The sequence below is a fragment of the Palaemon carinicauda genome, chromosome 30, assembly GCF_036898095.1.
Source record: "Palaemon carinicauda isolate YSFRI2023 chromosome 30, ASM3689809v2, whole genome shotgun sequence".
NCBI lineage: Eukaryota > Metazoa > Arthropoda > Malacostraca > Decapoda > Palaemonidae > Palaemon > Palaemon carinicauda.
The window spans coordinates 78,826,385-78,847,310 of record NC_090754.1 but is presented as its reverse complement, the minus strand read 5'-3'; the positions used below and the strand labels follow the sequence as shown (position 1 = coordinate 78,847,310).

General features: G+C 44.2%; 1 protein-coding gene across 1 annotated transcript in view; it reads left to right on the top strand.

Moving 5' to 3' along the window:
• Positions 1 to 20,926, top strand: part of crm (cramped chromatin regulator) — a 118,425-nt gene that overhangs the window by 54,975 nt on the left and 42,524 nt on the right. The window contains exons 8-10 of the mRNA XM_068354111.1: positions 8,554 to 8,667; positions 12,759 to 13,493; positions 14,459 to 14,641. Of these exons, the coding sequence (XP_068210212.1) occupies positions 8,554 to 8,667; positions 12,759 to 13,493; positions 14,459 to 14,641 (1,032 nt within the window). The remainder of the gene's footprint in view (positions 1 to 8,553; positions 8,668 to 12,758; positions 13,494 to 14,458; positions 14,642 to 20,926) is intronic.

The following is a 20,926-nucleotide window of genomic DNA, read 5'->3' as shown; positions in this document are numbered from 1 at the left end:
CTGTGGCCCAAGATCTCGTCCTGGGACGGGCTCATGTCGATAGAGTTGTGGCAGGCAATGCCGAAGCTCCCAAAACGCAGAGCTCCTCGAAGTTGCTCCAAGGGCTCAAGGCACAGAGTAGGTTTTATGTGCCAGAGGGACAACGAACGGGAGCCTGCCCTCGACGTTCTGGGACAGGGTGCCACGGAGGACAGAGCCTCTTCAGCCCCGATTTGCTTTTTGTAGTCGGAGGCTGCGATGATGGAGGAGATGTCGAAAGATTTGGTGCACGTCTCCTCTTGGTTGGACTGGTGGGCTTCCACACTGGTAGGTGTTTAAGCCACATATGACTTGACGGACCCGGAACAGCAAAGCCTCCTGAGGGAGCTTATCATCTCCAGGGGCAAGACCCTGAAGTTCCTCACGTATCAGTCCCTTGCCCTCTCAGCGAATTGGGTTCTTCGCAAAAGGGACACTATTCTGGCGAAGCTTTCCCGGAAGGTCCCAGACAGGGAGGCGAGGGCCATGAAGAGCCTTCCTGTGTGGGGTGACTCCTTGTTCCCCTTGAAAGAGCTAGAAGAGATCATGGAAAAGGTGGCTAAACGAAAAGAAGTGAACGCTCCCAGGCCTCAACCGGTAAGGAGGCCCCCCTACAAGAGATCAGCATCAGACGGTCCCTCTACTTCTCAGGCCCCGCCTAACCTGACGAGGAGAGAAGCCCCTTCTTCCTCGTGGGCTTCAGCGCCTCAGCCCCCCCGTAGAGGAGCTCCAGCAGCGTCTGCCTCGTTTAGAACAGGGTATTCTGCCTCCAGGAGAGGCCGTTCAGGCCTCTCCTCCAGGAGGAGGTAGAGTGGGAGGCCCCCTACTCCTGCCCAAGCCTCAGGTTGGGGGATGCCTCAGACTACACTGGCAAGCATGGAAGGCTCACGGAGCAGAGCCCTGGACAGTATCCGTACTGAAGGAGGGGTATAGGCTACCGTTCTTGACGGAACCCCCGCCTTTAATTCCGGCCAGCCTGTCGGAGTGGCTGGCACCCAAGGACCCGTTGAAGAGGGCGGCTCTTCAAAAAGAGGTGTCCACGATGTTGGAGAATGGCGCCATGGCGGAGATCCTGCACCCAGGGCCAGGTTTCTACAGCCGCCTGTTCCTGGTAGAAAAGGCGACGGGTGTGGAGACCGGTGATAGACCTGTCAGCTCTCAACAAGTTTGTGCGAAAGACAGATTTCAAAATGGACCCTCCGAAGTCAGTCTTGCTGTCCTTGAGGGAGAAAGACTACATGATGACCATAGACCTCAAGGACGCATACTTCCAAATCCCGGTCCATCCCTCAAGTCGGAAGTTTCTCCGGGTGAAATGGGGTACCCAGATCCTGCAATTCAAGACACACTGCTTCGGGTTGTCGACAGTTCCCCAGGTATTCACGACAGTCTTCACGACAGTCTCTGTGTGGGCTCACGAGCGGGGCATTCGCCTCATCCGGTACCTGGACAACTGTTTGCTTCTTTCCCCCTCAGGACGTTTTGAAGGAGCAGGGTATAAAACTTCTCCAGTTTTGCAAGGGTCTGGGTATCATGATCAACCCAGAAAAATCGAACCTATCTCCCTCCACCAGAATGACCTATTTGGGGATGACACTGGATTCCCTACTAGTGAAAGCTTTTCCGTCAGAGGAGCGGGTAAGCAATCTTATGAAGATCCTTCTTCCTTTTCTGTCGGGGCAACCCAGGAGGGCAAAGGACTGGCAAAGGCTAATAGGTCATCTGGTGTCGTTGGAGAAACTGGTTCCCCAGGGGAGACTCAGACTCAGGGCCGCCCAATGGAACCTGAAGAACTTCTGGAACCAACTGGACTCGCCCCAGAAATTAATTCCAGTCCTGCCAAACACAATACCCTCCCTGGAATGGTGGCATTGCCGGTCGAACTCGCTCAAGGGGATGCCCTTCGCGACCGAACCTCCTGAGTTGCTCCTATTCACAGACGCCTCCAACCAGGGATGGGGAGCCCATCTCAACGGGACGGCGAGAGGAACCTGAATGGACGGGGAGAAAGGCCTACACATCTAAGTCCTAGAGTTGAAGGCAGTCCAGAAAGCTTGCCTGCACTTCATCGATCTACTAAGGGGAAACACTGTGGCGTTGATGTGCGACAACGCCACAGTGGTAGCGTACATAAAGAAGCAAGGAGGCCTAAATTCAAGGGAATTGTGCAATCTCGCCCTAGAGATCCTAGATTGGGTGGAAGCGAACCAGATAGTGTTATTGGCAAGGTTCGTCCTCGAGAAAAAGAACGTCCTAGCCGACGGTCTCAGCAGGATGGGTCAGATAGTAGGAACAGAATGGTCCCTCCTCCCAGAAGTAGCCAGGCTCATCATTCAACGTTGGGGTTCCCCGGTGATGGACCTCTTTGCAACCAAGCTGAACGCACAACTCCCCGTGTATTGTTCTCCTGTCCCAGACCCAAATGCAGCCTTGGAGGATGCCTTTCAGCACAAGTGGGACAACCTAGACGTGTACGCTTTTCCCCCCTTCACGTTGATCAGGCAAGTGCTCAACAGAGTAAGGGCTGCCCGGAACTTAAGGATGATTTTGGTAGCGCCCTGGTGGCCGGAGAGAGAGTGGTTCGCATACCTAAAAGACCTGACAAACCATCCTCCGTGGCCACTCCCCGACAGGTCAGATCTTCTACAACAGCCACACTTTCTCAGGTTCCACGACAACCCACAGTCTCTACGCCTTCAGCACAAGTGGGACAACCTAGACGTGTACGCTTTTCCCCCCTTCACGTTGATCAGGCAAGTGCTCAACAGAGTAAGGGCTGCCCGGAACTTAAGGATGATTTTGGTAGCGCCCTGGTGGCCGGAGAGAGAGTGGTTCGCATACCTAAAAGACCTGACAAACCATCCTCCGTGGCCACTCCCCGACAGGTCAGATCTTCTACAACAGGTTCCACGACAACCCACAGTCTCTACGCCTTCACGCCTGGAGACTATCGAGCGCCTCCTGAGGAAGGAAGGATATTCGTCAGGAACGGCTAAGAGGATGTCGCGATACCTGAGAAGGTCGTCGGCAGCGGTCTACCAAGCGAAGTGGGCCTCTTTCACAAAGTGGTGCGCTTCGAAGCGCATAAAACCCCTCAAAGTCTCAGTCCCAGATATCGCAGACTTTCTAGTATATCTCAGAGACGAGATAGGGCTGTCAATCCCAGTTATAAAAGGAGTACGAGCAGCCTTGGGTCAAGTCTTCCTTCTGAAGGGCATCGACCTGGGCTCCTCTAGACACATCTCTATGCTTGTCAGGAGTTTTGAACAGTCCTGCCCCCCTCAAACTGTTAGGGTGCCTCAGTGGGACTTAGCTAGGGTCCTGAAGATGTTAAGTAGCCCACCGTTCGAACCAATGAAGGATATTGTAGACAGGGATCTCACTCTCAAGACAGTCTTTTTGTTGGCCTTGGCCTCTGCGAAAAGGGTAGGTGAGATCCATGGGCTGTCTTATGACGTCTCTCATTCGAAGGGGTGGAAAGAGATCTCTGTCAAGTTCGTCCCTTCGTTCATGGCGAAAACCCAGAACCCAGCAGTCTGGGATCCTAAATTCGAGGGGTTCTCTCTGCCAGCTATTCCTAGGGCTGGGAATCCTGAGGATTTGAGGTTATGCCCTGTCCGTGCCATTAGAAAATACCTTGAGAGGACTGCACATCTCCGGCCAGGCATCAAGAGCCTTTTCGTCTCCACAGGTGTTACAAAGAAGCAGGTATCAAAGAATACCATATCCATTTGGTTGAGACAAGTTATTGCCAGGGCCTACAAGGAGGAGGGACTAGCCTTGCCAGGTACTCCCAAGCCCCATGACATCAGAGGTCTGAGTACGTCCTTAGCCTTTGAGAAGAACATGGCAGTGGGCCAGATCCTTCGAGCAGGCACCTGGTCGAACCAGTCGACCTTTACTGCCCATTACCTCAAGGATTACTCAAGAAGGTCCTTAGACAGGTTCTCCATTAGGACAGTCATCTCCGCGCTCCAAGTGATTTAACGGTGAAGCCCCAGGCACAATCGTGGATAGCAAAACCAGGAGACACAGGTTCATTCCTTTTCACCCTAATCCCCGTTTCCTATCCCTATCGGAGATAACCACACTTTTGTAACCATTGAAGAACACGTCTCTGCAACTTTGTTACTGGACTCAGCATCAGAAGATTTTTCAAAGGGTGAGTACTTAGACACTAACGTGAGCTCTTTGTGTAGTTTACCCTACCGTCCATTTCCCAGTTTGTTTTTTAGAACCTAGTTCATATCTAGGCTTCTTGGCGTCCGTTTTGCTGGGTCTGAAGGTCAGAAAGCCACTCCCACCTCCTAAAGTGTAAGTCTCCTAAGAAAGTAGTTCGAGGTAAGTATTTGTGTTGGAACAAATCAAAAATTTTAAGTAATTTTTATTTTTCCTAACATACTTACCGAGAACTACTTTCGGGTAATGGCCCTCCCTACCTTCCCCGAGTGCCTTTCTGCCCTTGCAGGGACTTTTTGCAACATCCGAGGAACTTACTGACTAACGGGACCCAAGCTGACGTCAACCTAGCTCAAGGCTACCCTCGGGGCACGTTCTCTCACTCCCGGGTTAGCCCTCCATAGAGAACGGGTATAGGGTATACTACACAAAACTCTGGTCGGTAGAGAGGAGATTACAGGTAACTCCTAAGAGAGTAGTTCTCGGTAAGTATGTTAGGAAAAATAAAAATTACTTAAAATTTTTGATTTTTACTCAAATGATAGAGAGTCTTTGGGCTCTTGTTGCGCGAAGTGTACAGTATGCTCGCACGCTATCAGTGCTATGCGCGCGACCAACACTACACACATGACAATCGTCATCAAGTGTTACTTTAATGACAGATATTCTTAGGACTCTTGTCGTGCGAAATGTTGGGCTGCGCGCTATCGGTGCTACGCACGCAACCAAATCAGTGTGCGCGACCAAAACTACGCGAGTGACTATCGTCATCAAGAGTTTTACTCATGTCAGAGTTTTCGGACTCGTCGCGCGGTGTTCCCGCGTGCGTGACCATATCTGTGCATGCAGCCAACTTCACGCACGTGACCATTGTCATGAAGTGTTTGCGCACGCTTGCGAACAGAGCTACGCGCGACCATCATCATCAAGAGTTTCACTCATGACAGTCTTCAGACTCTCCTTGTGCGCGCGACCAACGCTACGCGCCTGACCATCGTGATCAAGAGGTTTACTCTTATGTTAGAGTCTTCGAACTCTCTCCACGCAAAGTGTTCACTCGCGCTCGTGTCCATCATCATTAAGACTTTTACTCTTTGACAGAGAGTACTTGAACTCTCGTCACGTGGAGTGTTCACATGTACGCGACCATCTCGGTGCACAATACCAACTCTACGTGTGCGATCAGCACTATGTTGAACCCTCAGGCTCGTGCAGCCCACTTAATGTTTTCAATCGCCTCAGACACAGCAGTCACCCATGCAATAATGCTCAGACCCCTCCCTAAGGGTTGGCCTGCCTGCCGGGAAGCCTCCCACAGGTAAGAAGGTTCAGAAACCTGCCGAGGTTCCAAAACCTTGAGGGTTGCCTGCGGCCTAGGGATTTCAGTCTCCCTACAAGTAGCTACAACATAATTCCTTTGGGTTCTGGGCTCTTGAACCCCGTGGGTTTATGTAACACGATTCCAGAATATTCCATCAGGAATCAGCGACAGAGATCCTGCGGGTTCTCATCACAACATCTCCTAGGGTCACGTGAAATATTCACGATCCCTTAGGGTCGTGAGAAAGGAATTTACGAAATAGATTCTGAACCCCTAGGTTCTCATTGCGCCGAATCTCTCGGTTCCTGCGATCTAGAGATTTTTCTGAAAACTATTGTCGACCTCATTCCTACGGGATGGATCTTCCAAAAGCTTAACTTAATACGTTACTCTACACTCCCACCTGATTACTATGTCAGGTAGGCTGGTCTTGCCAGCACCGATCATTTCGTTTTCGAATGAACCACGGTCATCTTCCCTCCACCCTCCCACTTTGAGTGGAAATTAACTGGGAATGAAAAATTCTTTACATTCCAGGTCATTTCCCCTGGTAGGCCTTATCTGAATTAGACGGTAGTTTTCTCGCTAGCGAGAAAGTGTTCGATGGCAACTCCTTCGGGTAAGCGGTCGATGGCAATTATGTCTGGTCTTCTTGAAGCAAACCCTCACATACAAGACTTCACCCTTTTCGAGAGACTCTCGTTCCTGAGAAGTTTTACAGAACTTCAACTGGTGTTGTTAAAACTTCATAAAGGCCGTAAACCTTCCCAGAGCATGCGCTCTATCCAAGACAAAACCGTGAGGTTATTTTCATAGACTCGGATTCTACCGTTTGATTGAGTCAGCCGCTCCAGTTATTGTACCTTGGGCACAACGACTTTTTATTCTATCCTTGCAGGGTTATTGTCTCAAACAATTACTCCCGAAGGAGCATTGTTAGCTTACGTTCTAGAACGAGAGCAACATTGTGGGCAGCTTTTCATTATGTTTACGAACGTTTCAAACCCCACCCACGGGAACCAGACATCCTTCTCTGTGTATGAACGCTGGCTAGCCCCTCCCATAAAGAGGAGGGGCAAACCAAAGGAGAAATGATCGCTTTTATAACTGTATTGTTTGAGAACGTGTCCTCTCATTCGAAAAATTATTACAGTTAGTCAACCGTCAAAAATTCCTTGGGCAATAATATTGTGATTCGTTGTACATACATTTTCCCGCAACTGGATTCGTTACAAACATTTCCTGAAGGCAGAGATTACGAGTGCGCTAGCGCAGACGGGCAAGTACATATGCGTGTAAGCGATCATTCTGCCAATAAAGGCTATTTGTTCCAACACAGAGACTTACCTTGAACTACTTTCTTAGGAGGTACTTGGAATCTCCTCTCAACCGACCAGAGAATTCAGGTACCTCCTAAGAAAGTAGTTCTCGGTAAGTATGTTAGGAAAAATACAAATTACTAAAAATTTGTGATATATATCTTGCAATTAGAACTCCATTCTATTAAGTTGTATAGGTATATCCCTTACTGAAACCAGGTTATTCAGTACGGTACATTACTTGGCTACTTTCCTGTAACCAGACATACGGCATTTACGTTCTGAACGACACCAGCTCTCCCCCGTGTGTCGGAACTGTTGACCAGCACAGGGAAAGTCAAGAGGAGGATCACAAGGATTTCCTTCCCCTCTGGGATCGGAAGGCTATTGAGTCTGCTCTCGATCTAGACCCTCCTCCCTCCTAGGACCCAGAGATTTTAACGTCAGTGGCGTTGCTACATCCCTGGCGTTCAAGAAACTACTCTGCGGCACAGATACTGTAAATGGTCATGTGGAAGTGTCAAATGATCTTCACGGCCCGCTACCTGCAAAGACATAACCCACACAAACACTGAGACCTTTCCAATCGGTCCTTTGGTGGTCACACAACAAATGGTCTAAACACCTCGGGTTCCTTGATGGACAAGAAGCAGAGGAGTGAGTTGCCGAGGTTACCCGGGTTAGTCTGGGGTGAATGAGTAAGAATGACTGGCTCCTTTCTTCCTTTCACCTTCTCCCTTCTGGGGAAAACAGCTCCCCAAGTTTCAGCATAGCTGATCTCACCTCGCTGCAGGTAAGACCCATTTCTCTTGCGCCTCCTAAGTATAGAAGAATACATTTTTACGTCCCCTATACCTTTTTGAGGGAGGGTATTGGTTAAGTCTTAAGAGCAATAGGTTTGGTACTCGAGTTCATATGTTAAAGACAAGCCACACTGTTAGTTCCACTCAAACACAAGCTTCTGCTGGCCGCTATCAGTGCATTACCTCCTATCGGCAGTCAATTTTAGCGAAGGTAGGGTTCCTTCTACTATCGATCACAGGTCGAAATAGAGAGGACCCTGGGTCCTGACCAAGGCCAGTTGGTGAGGACTTACTTCCTCCTAAGATTAAGTCACACCTATAAATAGTGGAGGGTTTGTATTTACGCCAGAACAAATAACAAATTTGTAAGTAATTTGTATTTTTCCTAGTATACAAACCTGAAGCTATTTATACGAATTGGTTTGCCATCATGTCCCCAGACAAGTCCTGCCATAAAGTAAAGTGTGAGTGAGCGAGGTAGCCAGTGTACCCCACCCGTTAATATGCGGATGGGGTAGTTATCCCTCACTAAGATTATCATGGTTCGTCTTTCAGCTACGCCGAAAGTATACCCCAATAGATAGCTCCAGGTTCTAGGAAAAATACAAATTACTTCTAAATTTGTCATGTTTTTTGCTAAATGAGTCGCATATTTCTTGTTAGTTTTAATCCAAAATTATCTTGGAGTGGTTGAATAGCAATTATAGTAAAAAAGATTTACTGCAGAAAGTTATAGATTGAAAGTAACTATAAGAGTTACCGAGATCTCAATAGGTGATGGAAAGAGAAGAGTATGATTGAAAATAAAGCTATAGAGGCACTACTTTGAGTTTTAAAATCTTTATATGATATATGCATATATCCCGTAAATTTGGTGATTTGTTTGTATTATGATCCTTAACTGTTTTTTCAGCGAGAAACACTTGTATCAAGAGTAAATTTTCCCCTAGAATTAGACCCGGTAAAGGAACCAGTGCTCAGACTGCTGCCTCCTGCAGGTTGTTGTATTAAGCCTCTCAACATACAAGTAATTATATTTTCACTTACATGTGTTTATATGTGTTGGCTATTGAGAGAGTTATATTGTCTTTGCTCTTGAACTCTGGTACCTCTGTACTTTACTGTATTTTTCCTTACGAACTAAAGATTAGTCATTTATCGCGTTGCAGAAAACCGTATTGCAAATCGCAGACTTGCGGTGTGATTCTCTCTCTCTCTCTCTCTCTCTCTCTCTCTCTCTCTCTCTCTCTCTCTCTCTCTCTCTCTCTCTCTCTCTCTCTCTCTCTCTCTATGTCATTGGATTATTTTATTTTAATTATGTATGCTTGAATAATTTTCTGTTAGATTTGTCATTTCTATGAAGTAAAACAAGGAAATTAGAATCAATATAGAATTATCAGTAACTTCCTTATTTGTTAATGAAAAAATTCAATTTTTTTAAGATAAATCTAAGATTATTATACCGTGATGCTACGAAATATAATTATCTCAAGTTTTGATACCATGTGCTATAAGTTTAGTGTTGAGTACATAAAACAAACATCCGGTAATATTGGCCCCTTCCTCGTAAATCACTAAAAGGTGTCAATGGCTGTAAACCTTTTTTCCCTTTCTGACCACAGTATAAATAATTGAAAAATTGTTGGTGACTGAAAATTATATTGGGACATATTTCTTTCTCTTGTGCTGTTTAAAGAGATTTATTTGAATAAAAAGATTAAAATTTTCTTTTCAGAAATAAGATAGATAGTGGAAAAAAAAACATGTCTATTAAAACAAACAAAATGGCATCCATTCTAAATAAAATCATGAGTGAAAAAGATAATTGCTTCTTCTTCTAGCATTTCAGTCATCAAGAAGTTGTGTTATAATGTACAATTTCATTTGAAAAATAGCTAAAACTAAGATACCTTGATAGAAAACACATGGAAAGAATGTAGGGCAGTACAGTGGGTTACCTAGTGTGTTAGTAAACCATTGGTAGATGAGTCAGTAGGTCATGAGTTGACCCGCCCTAGGGCAGTAAGTATTCGTGGATTCTCAATTTTTTGTGCCTTGTCCCCTGTGTGCTGGCGGATGGTGTATGGCAGCAAGAGAAAAGTGTTATTAATTTTTTTTTTGAGGTGATGAAGTTGGCCATTGGAAATTAATGACATTTTTTTAGTTTAAAGGTGTGGGAATTACAGATTTTAGTTTAAAAATTGTGTTTTTGGTGTAATTCTTTGTTAGTTTTGGGTAATACTGTGTTATTCCTGTGAACTTTTTCTGACAGAAAAAGGGTCTCGTTTTCTGTTTCCTCATTTCCTCAAATCAGAGAGTTAAATAAGGAATTTGTCTTGTCCCGTGATCTATGCATAAGAAATTTTTAAAAGATATTTTCTGTATATCTATCTGCCATGGCATTTCCCACAAAATTGTGGGTAGCCAACGACAAAGGTAAAAAATGCGGGATTTTTCCTGTTTGTTTTTCCTTGCCTGGTAAAGGACTCAGTCTAGGTTGGTTGGTACTGTTAGTGTGCTACACCCCACCCTCCCCCTCATCTTCCACCACAAATGAAGCGTCATATACTGACATCCCTACTGATGCTACCTCAGCGGTCACCATAAGGCGACCAGAGGTAACAGCTGGGCCTTATCTGAAATGTCAAAATTGCTTCCATGTATTTTTACTCCTTGCATGCCCTTTTGCCTCAGACATCTACTGTATCCTGTCACCAAGAGTTTTCTGCATGCCATCCGTCCACCCAAACCCTGACCCTAATCTTGCACTTTCCCATCAACTCTTGCATTCATCACCTTCTTCAGCAGACTACCATTTTCCATCCCCTCTACATGGCCAAACCACCTCAAGACACTCGTATCCAATCTAGCTGCAAATTTATTCTTCACACCCGTTCTCAGTCTTGCTACTTCATTCGTAACCCTAACCAACTGAGATACACCGACCATACTCCTCAGACACTTCGTCTTGAACACATTAAATTTCTGTCTCTCCGTCATTTTCATTCCCCACAACTCTGATCCGTACATCACAGTTGCTACAATCACTTTCTCATACAGAACGTGTTGGCATGTACAGTAATCTTAAGTGTTTTATTTCATAAATTATTTCTTATATCCTTCTTATTATAAATCTTTAGGGCAATTTCTGTGAAAGTCAATATTTTTCTCAAATTTTACCCAAAGAACTAGGTCTATCTATCTATATACCAAAGCACTTCTCCCAGTTTTTGGGGGAAGCCTACATAAAAAAAAAAAGGACCTTTCCTCTCTATGCTCCTCCCAGCCTGACGAGGGACTCAACCAAGTTCAGCTGGTACTGTTAGGGTGGCACAGCCCACTCTTCCCCATTATCCACCACAGATGAAGCTTCATAATGCCGAATCCCCTACTGCTGCTACCTCCGCTGTCATTCAAGGTGACTGGAGGAAGCGGCAGGGCCTACCGGAACCTTGTCACAATTGCTCGCCATTCATTCCTATTTGTAGCACGCTCTCTTGGCTCTCTCACATCTATCCTCCTATCACCCAGAGCTTTCTTCACACCATCCATCCACCCAAACCTTGGCCTTCCTCTTGTACTTCTCCCATCAACTCTTGCATTCATCACCTTCTTTAGCAGACAGCCATTTTCCATTCTCTCAACATGGCCAAACCACCTCAACACATTCATATCCATTCTAGCGGCTAAATCATTTCTTGCACCCGTTCTCACCCTCACTACTTAGTTTCTAACCCTATCTACTCAAGATACACCAGCCATATTCCTCAGACACTTCATCTCAAACTCACTCAATTTCTATCTCCGTCACTTCCATTCCCCACAACTCGGATCCATACATCACAGTTGGTAAAAATCACTTTCTCATATAGATCTCTCTTTACATTCATGCCCAATTCTCTATTCTTTACCACTCCCTTCACTGCCCCCAACACTTTGCAACCTTCATTCACTATCTGACGTACATCTGCTTCCACTCCACCATTTGCTGCAACAACAGACCCCAATTACTTAAACTGATCCACCTCCTCAAGTAACTCTCCATTCAACATGACATTCAATCTCGCACCACCTTCCCTTCTTGTACATCTCATAACCTTACTCTTACCCACATTAGCTCTCAACTTCCTTCTCTCACATAGCCCCACTCTCACTGAAAACCAATTGCTCACTTCATTTCCTATCCTAACACATGCTTTACTACCTTTGTAGAAGCTTTTCACTCCTTGCAACAACCTTCCACCCATTCCATATAACCTCATCACATTCCACATCGCTTCCTTATCAACTTTATCATACAATTTCTCCAGATCCATAAACGCAACATACACTTTCTTACCTTTTGCTAAATATTTCTCGCATATCTGCCTAACTGTACAAATCTGATTCATACAACCCCTACCTCTTCTAAAACCACCCTGTACTTTTAAGATTGCATTCTCTGTTTTATCCTTAATCCTATTAATCAGTACTCTACCATATACTTTATCAACCACACTCAACAGACCCCTTGAATTACAACACTCGTGCACATCTCCCTTACCCTTATATAGTGGTACATTACATGCACAAACCCAATCTACTGGTACCATTGACAACATGAAACACATAATAAACAATCTCACCAACTATTCAAGTACTGTAGAGTCACACCCCCTTCCTTTAACGTCTAAGTTTTCACACCATCCATACCAGGTGCTTTTCCTACTCTCGTTTCATCTAGTGCTCTCCTCACTTCCTTTCTTGTAATCTCTCTCTCATTCTCATCTCCCATCACTGGCACCTCAACACCTGCAACAGCAATTATATCTGCCTCCCTATTATCCTCAACATTCAGTAAACTTTCAAAATATTCCGCCCATCTTTCCTTGCCTCCTCTCCTTTTAACAACCTTCCATTTCCATCTTTCTCTATCTTTTCAATCCTCGAACAGCCTTCCTTACCCTCTTCACTTCTTTCCAAAACTTCTTCTTATTCTCTTAATGAACGACCCAATCCCTGGCCCCACCTCAGGTCAGCCACCCTCTTTGCCTCAGTTACCTTACTCAGTTAATTGCTCAATATAAAGATGATTACTCCTATATGTCGTTGTTTGATTTATTTTCTTATTTCTTCCAGCCTGACATAATCATGAAGAGCTCGGCAGTGTCATTACAGAGCCATGAAGCTAGACTCAGAAGATGTGGAGAGGACCTTATCAAAAGTGAGAAAAGGAAAGAAAGCAGCAAACAGGCAGGAAACAAATCTTCTACTGGGGTAGAAGATGGGTTTAGTAAAGATATGGAAGAGTGTGGAAGGTCTGGAGAGCAAAGCTCAGAGGCAGAACAGTCTGGAACAAATTCTGAAGGACCAAAGAATGAAGCACAGTGTAGTCAGGGGGGAAACAACAGTGTATGTAAGGGGAGGGATTCGGAAGCCTTAAGTGTCGACTTAGATGATTATGCTGGGGAAGCCTCACAAGAAGAATTAGAAGAGGGGAGCGACGTTGAGCCCGATTGCCTGAATTCTCCCGATGTTGATAATGATGATACTATCCTGAAAGATAATCGTTCATCCTTGCCAGTTTTCAATTCGATCTATTTAAAAGAAGAACAACTGGATTATTTGTCACCCCCAACATCAATAATGGATCCTTTAGACCTTCATGACCAAGAAGATCCCTTTGATCCAGATCTAAAAGTGAAAGAAGAGGGGGAATCTGGGGATGCGCTGAGACAGCTGATTGCTTTGGAGACTGTGGCAAACTCACAGAATGTTGATGACGATGCAGAAGTAGTTTGCGTTGGTGAAAGCACCCGCTTGACTGCTCTTGTTGGAAAAGGGCACCGTGGACATTCCTCTGGCACAAATCAGGTAAAATTAATTTTGTGCTTTGAATTTAGATTTTATTATAGGTTAGCAAAGGTGAGGTACTTTAAACTGACATATGCTCATCACATAGTTAAGAATCATGAAAAATTATTTTCTAAGTCTTCCTAGTTCCTTTGCTATTTTCTTCGTTATTATAAGACAGTACTGTATACTTCCATCTAGAGAATATGATTAAGATTAATACTTGTTTTAATGATTAATCATGGAAGTTATACTCTAAGCAATGGCCATGAGTGCGTGAGTGAACCTCTTACCTTGTTTTAGTTGTCCAAATATAGAAGTTTAATAACATGAAGAAAACACCATGCCATATCTAAGAATCTTGGGTATTAAAAATCCACAGTTATAATTATTGTACTGTACTTTTGAAATAAACAACGTGTATGATTTTGGATTTTTGATACCCATAAGTTTAATAAATAAGGCAGTGAATTTTTTTCAGTTTTCAGGTAGAGGTTATGTTAGAAATTGATTGTACCATAGTAAAAAAAAAAAGGAAACTGCAAATATGATTTATTTTGTATTATGAGTGTCATTGCCATTGAGAATAATCTTCCTTGGGGTAGTACTTTATAGCGTGCCAATTATAAGACTAGAGGTTATAAAATATCCTGAATTCAGAATGAATAATTTCGTGAATCCCTGAGAGAGTGTGAGCTCTATACAGTTCAAGCTCGCTCTGTATATCGGGTAGTCATTATTGAATAGTAAACATAGTTTTCATTAATTGCATGTTTCTAAACATGGATTAATTTGTCTGGTTTTATTATTGTATTGCCATATCAGTACTAATCTAACAAAGTCATTTGTTTTTTAGATTAACGCTCCGTTTTTACACAGAGGGATTTATGATTTTCTTATGTGAGAGAATATATATAAATCTTTTATAGTATTTCAAAAGGGTGTCCTTTTTTTGATATCATTATTATGTAATTGATATTTATTAGGGAGAGCTTGCACCTGAAGACAGGGTTTTAGTAGGCACACCAGAACCTGAAGAGGAAGAAAAAGATCTGGACTCTGAAGAAAAACCTTCAACAGCAGATGTGGACAAGTTCATAGACAAGATACGTAAGGGCTGGGTTCTTAGCTCAGTTGGTGGCATCACTGTGGGTGAATTGTACTTGATGGTAAGAAAAGGACTAACTTGCTTTATTTAAAAGTATCTAAGCTTTGATATAAAAGATAGCCATCCTTATGCAAGGTTTTGTTCAATTTGGTTAAAGGGTAGTAATAGTAGTTTAATATACCTAAGGCACTTTGTCCTTTTAGGAATGTCTTGAGAAATATAGTAGTGTTAATTATTTTTGTATTTATACAAACAATCTTTAGTCATTTGCTGATAAAATACATACTGGATCCATTTGCCTGTGAAATCATAGAAATATCCAAGATTATATTAAAAAATTGGATAACATGGCCTTTTAAAAATAGGACGTGAGTTAAAAAATTCATTTGAATGTGTATTCAAAGTTAATCTGTTGGAAACTAGTCGTCAATTCATATATGTTGGAAATTATTCTGATTCCCCTTTTCACTTAATGAATATAGTTAGATTCCAAGACTAGTTAAGTAGACCTAGCATGAACTTTTGTTATTCGAAATGTAGTTGTTTCGGCGTAAATACAAACCCTCCGCTATTTATAATAGGTATACTTTCGGCATAGCTTAAAGAGGAGTCATGATAATTTTAGTGAGGGATAACTACCACATCCGCTAGTTAGCGGGTGGGGGCTGGGGTAGACTGGCTACCTTGCTCACTCACACCTCTCGACTGAGTAACCCCTTTACTTTTTGGCTCGGTAGAGAACGGACATGCTGCCGTTCTCTCCTGCAAAGACTTCCTTGATTTTTTTTTTTTTTTTTTTTCTGTTGTGTGTGTTTTCATTTATCTTATACATATATATGTGTGTATATATGTATAAATGGAAATATACTTTCATATTGTTAGATACTTGTAACTTTAATTACTGTTGACAATTACTGTTGACAACGTATCCGGTGGTCTCCGCCGTAAGGGAGTTGTCATTGTGTTGATACTACTCCCCTACCTTGCCGCCTCCCCTGCGTTGGTAGTCGGCAGGTCCTCAACACTCCCGTTTGTTTGTTTCATTACTTGAGTTAATGTTTATAACAGTTCAGCTCTCTTTCAAGGAATTATCTTACAAGGAAGTTGACTTTTTCCTCGAATAGTTCATGTTGTGCAACGGAGCATGAATTGTAATTAATCACAACTTTTATTTTCTTTTCTACTGGTAGCAGTGATGTAGAACAAAAGGCCGATGGCTTCGGCTGCTCAGTTTATTATCCTGCGCTTCATGGGGTAGCTCGTGAGCTGCCCACGTTACGAGGTAGCACTCGTTGTCAATCTTCAACTTGAACAAGGCTTGTTGATGGGAAGCATAGTTTGCTGCCAGGAGGTTCGCCTCCAGGGGTTGGAGAACCTTCCCTTACGAGGGGGCGTTAACTTTCCCAGGAGTTTGGTTGCACCCCCTTCTGAAGGAGAGCTTCCCCACTTCAGCCATTCAGCAACCTTCCCTCTTTTGGGAAGAATTGCAGACAGCTCTACGAGTTTTGCTTCTTCCCATTGAGCTGGGGAAAAGCAAGTCTAAGGCTTGTTCCTCCTTCGAGGGGAACTTCTCTCTCGTTTGCGAGAGATACAGTATTATTACGCCTACGCTTTTTTCCCATAGAGCTGGGAGAAAGGTTGTCTTAGGCGATGTCCTCCTTCGGGAGGACTTCTCTCTTGTTTGCGAGAGAGAGATTATTACGCCTACGCTTTTTTCCCATAGAGCTGGGAGAAAGGTTGTCTTAGGCTATCTCCTTCAGGAGAACTTTTTTCTCGTTCGCGAGAGAAATCTTGTAGGAGTTTGCCGATCCATCAGGTTCCCCTGTAGGGGAACGAGTCACTCGTTCTCGAGAGAAAACCACCTCTGGGCATCGGTGGTCCCCCCCTTACGCTTATGGTTCTCCTCCAGGGGTGGAGCGAAAGCCTTATCTTAAGCGTCGTTCTCTTTCGGGAGAACAAATCTACCCTGCGGAGGAGTTATCTTTAGATCTGGATCAGTCTCCCCCTCGGGCGGAGTCTGCTGAACGTTCCTCTCCGGAGGTTCGTAGGGTGGAAGGGTTTGTAACTTCTCTCCATCCTGGATGTTCTCCTCCTTGTACTGTGAGGAAACGTCTTTTTGAACCTGCTGGTTCTCCTCACATTGGCCCTTCGGGATCTCGTGACGAATCACTCTTTGGGCTAGTGTGATGGTGAGCCTTCGGGCTCTCGTCATGATGGTCCTGCCAGTTCTCATGACAGTAGGAGTCCTTCGGGGCTCCGTTGCGCTGATCCTTCGAGCTCACATGACTCGAAACCTCCGGGTTTCAGTTACGATGAATCTTCTGGCTCTCGTATCAATGGCAAAGTTGAGCCTTCGGGACCTCGTGCCATCAGTCACGCTGACCCTTCCGGGTCTTGTGACAGAGGAACTTTGGTTCCTCGTTACGGTGACCCTTCTTGGTCTCGTAACTTTAGTTACACTGAACCCTTTGGCTCTTGTAACTTTAGTCACTCTGAAACTTTGGTGTTTCGTGACAGGGAAACTTAGGTTTCTCGTTGCGCTGACCCTTCGGGGTCTCGCAACACAGTACATGTTGAACCTTCGGGTTCTCGTGACCCTATTCATTATGAGTCTTACTCGTATGACAGAGAGTTTTCGGAGTCTCGTTGTGTTGAGCGTTCGCTCTCACAATTTACGCTACCGTGAACCTTCGGGTGATCATAGCAATGAGTTCTCTCCTAAGCGCCTAGAGTTTTACTCTTACAAGAGAGAGTTTTCGGACTCTCGTCGCGCTGAGAGCTTGCGCGCGTGCAACCAACCTTATACACGCAACCTATCCTACGCATGCAACCAACACTGTGCGCGTGAACAACTAGGTGAGGTCAATCAGCACTGTTGAAGTGCGCGAACAGCTTAAAACGCGAACAATTATTTTATATATGCGTGCTCAACCGTTTTGGTTTGCGCTTGCATGCGACCATCTTGGTGCACGTGTAAGAATTTTACTCTTATGACAGAGTTTTCGAACTCTCGTCACGCGAAATTCGCGTGCGCAAGAGTTTTACTCTTATGACAGAGTGTTTTCGAACTTGTCGCGGGAAGTGTTCACTTGCGCAAGAGTTTTACTCCTATGACAGAGATTTTCAAACTCTCGTCGCGCGCATAACCATCTCAGTGTGTGCAACCAAAACTATGCGCATGACAATCATCATCAATAGTTTTACTCTTATGACAGAGAGCTTTTGAACTCTTGTCGCGCTAAGTGTTTGCACGCACGGAACCACCTCGGTTCGCGTGCGCCCGGCCAACTTTACGTGCGTGACCATCGTCATCAAGAGTTTTACTCTTATGACAGAGAGTCTTCTTACTCTCGTCACGCGCAAAAACCCTGAGGGATGCCTGCTGGCTAGGGGTTTCCGTCTCCCTACAGGTAACTATTATACAGTTCCATTGGGTTCTGGTCTTGTGAACCCCGATGGGTTCACGAACACGATTCCTAAAGATTCCATCAGGAATCAACGACAGAGGTTTAGTGGTTTGCGGACTGTGGCCAGAGGTAGCACCCGAACTGCCTAGTGTCCGAATGCTGACCACAACCCAACGTTTACTACACAACAAATATACAATGGTGGAATACCCAAAAACCTTAGTAACAGGTCAAGAAAACAGAGCTCTGGGCACCACCCCTTGATTTATACTGGGCAAGGGGACCCAGCTAGAACTTTAGTTCCTTTTTGTCTTCCCTTGCCTTGGGCTTGCTGAATAAATGCGTAAGATGATCGTTGATTCATTTCTGAGAAGTTAGCAGCATTAATAGATATAGCTCTATATTCTTTAGGTAAGATAGTTTTAAACTTGGGAAAAAATATCAGAACATTAGGTGAAAGGGAAAGAATTTTTTTTTATACTGACAACAAGACAGTGTGGAAGGAAAAAATTATGATAAATGACTTATTGGAAAGATTGAAAAACAGTGGCCGAGAAAGGGACATCATGGTGTAAGGAACCGGAATAAATTTCAGTCTTCATAAAAACAAAAAAATATTTATTTGAAAACGAAACAAAGAAACTATATCATTTCTACAGTTTAATTTGAAGAAAATTAAATCTTCAAATTACATAAACAGAGACCTAGATATATCCATGGCAGAGCCTCATAGGAAACAACCCTCTAATAGTTAACAAGACAACAAAATAATTTGAATCCTCAGTGATACACAGTACGTATGTCATGGTTATTCTACATCCATAAAAATGGATAAGAGGTGAGGTCATTTATGATAATTTTTTGAGGCCCCTCTTGATTTTAAAGTCACACACAAGCAAAAATTCAGTGTAAGTCTTTTCTTTCACATAAAAGATACTATTCCCAATTTATACAGCAAACTAACATCTTTAAGGAATGTCTAAATTTGTTTCACTTCATCATTGATGAGTTCACTGTAGTTTATAACATTCACTCCAACAATTCTATGGGTTAACAGGATACCCATAGTACTGTATATCTGATATACATACGTTCCCACAGTCCACTGGCTGGGCTATTTCACAGCAATTCAGGTCAAATCCCTCACACTTTGGAATTTATGTCAACATGAATGTCTACAGTATGTGTTTTCTTTTCTTGATGAAGAAACCTATTCTTGTACAGTACAGTACTTCTGTTGTCTTTAACTCTGGTTTCCCCTTCAAACCCTACAGGGAGTAGGGTGTGCTGCAAAAAAAAGGATTATCGTTAGACAAGTTGAAGGACCAAAATATAAAAATACATTAAAAATACATACAGGCATAAAAATAAAATAATTTGTATTTTTCTTTAACTATATTCGTTTAATATTTTCCACAGAGTTCCTGTGGGTTCTCGTCACAAAATCCCTTAGGGTCGCGAGAAAGGTATTCACAAATAGATTCTGAACCCCTAGGTTCTCGTTGCTCCGAATTTTTCGCGATCCTAAGTTTTTTCTGAAAGCTCTATGGTCGACCTCCCTCCCTCTCTACGGGAAGGGTCTTCCAAAAGCGTGACTTAATATGTCACTCTACACTCCCAGCTGATTACTATGTCTGCTAGGCTGGTCTCGCCAGCACCGATCCTTTTGTTTTCAAACGAACCACCATCATCTTCCCTCCACCCTCCCACTTCGAGTGGTTAGGTTAGCAGATGGAAATTAGCAGGGATTGAAAAATTCTTTACATTCGAGTCCCTTTCCTCTGGCAGGCCATGCCTGAATTAGATGGTAGTTTTCTCGCTAGCGAGAAAGTGTTCGATGGCAACTCCTTCGGGTAAGCGGTCGATGGCATTTATGTCTGGTCTTCTTGAAGCAAACCCCCACATACGAGACTTCACCCTTTTCGAGCTACATATGTATCTTGTCATGCTCACAGTTCAGTGTTACTACTCTGTATTAGACTTATGCTTATTACCCATCCAATAATAAATTGCAGATATGTCTCAATCTCTTCTTGGGGTTGGTTGGATTCGTTCGGTAATTACCGTACAGTCTCCTCTCCGAAAGGCGATCTCTATGGAGATTCGCCCTTATAACATAAGCTGTACTGATTAACTGGTTTACCGTTTGGTATCGATTTTATTCGGCCAACCACACTAGATTGGTGGCAGTTGGAGGGAGGACAGGCTGTTCCCCTTCATTGCAAGAACATGCAAATAGTTACACATCTGGACATCACCTCGGGATGTGTTTATTTCTATGCAATCCTCCTCCCCACCGCTGGATGAACCGCGGATGGTGGGTGGCAGATGAGAGCTTCTGCAAAGAGGCCTATTTTCTCGTCTACTTCTGTATCTGATGCTCTCTTTAATGCATCCAAAGAGGGGTGGCCCGCATATGCCGCACTATTCCATCCTCGTCCGTTGGCCAGATTCAGAAAAGTACCAGCATTCACCTCTCTTAGAGAACCATCTAGCAGTAGGAAGGCTCAGATGGACAGAGGACAACTAGGTGCCCCCATCCGCTCGTGTCATTCCTGGTACAGGAATGTGCTTGCAGATAATCTGAACATGACCGCTCGCAACGGCCCTGAACTTCAGGCTCCCGCTCGACCGTTCCCCAGTCCTGGAACACCAGGCCCTCGAACAAGATGTATTCCAAGATTGGTGGGGCGGCCTAGAGGTGTGCTTTTTTTTATTTTCCCCATTCGGTCTGGTGAGAAAGTCCTCAACCAAGTCAGGATAAGCAAGATCTTATCAATGACTCCAATAGCTTCGCTATGGCATCCCGCAGAATGGTTCCCGGACCTTCTGCTGCTCCCGACGGAGTTCCGAGGGATCTTCCTCCACGACACGATCTCCCAAGCAGCCACATGCTAACACTTTCCTAAGACATAGCTTTACTTCGACTTCACGCCTGG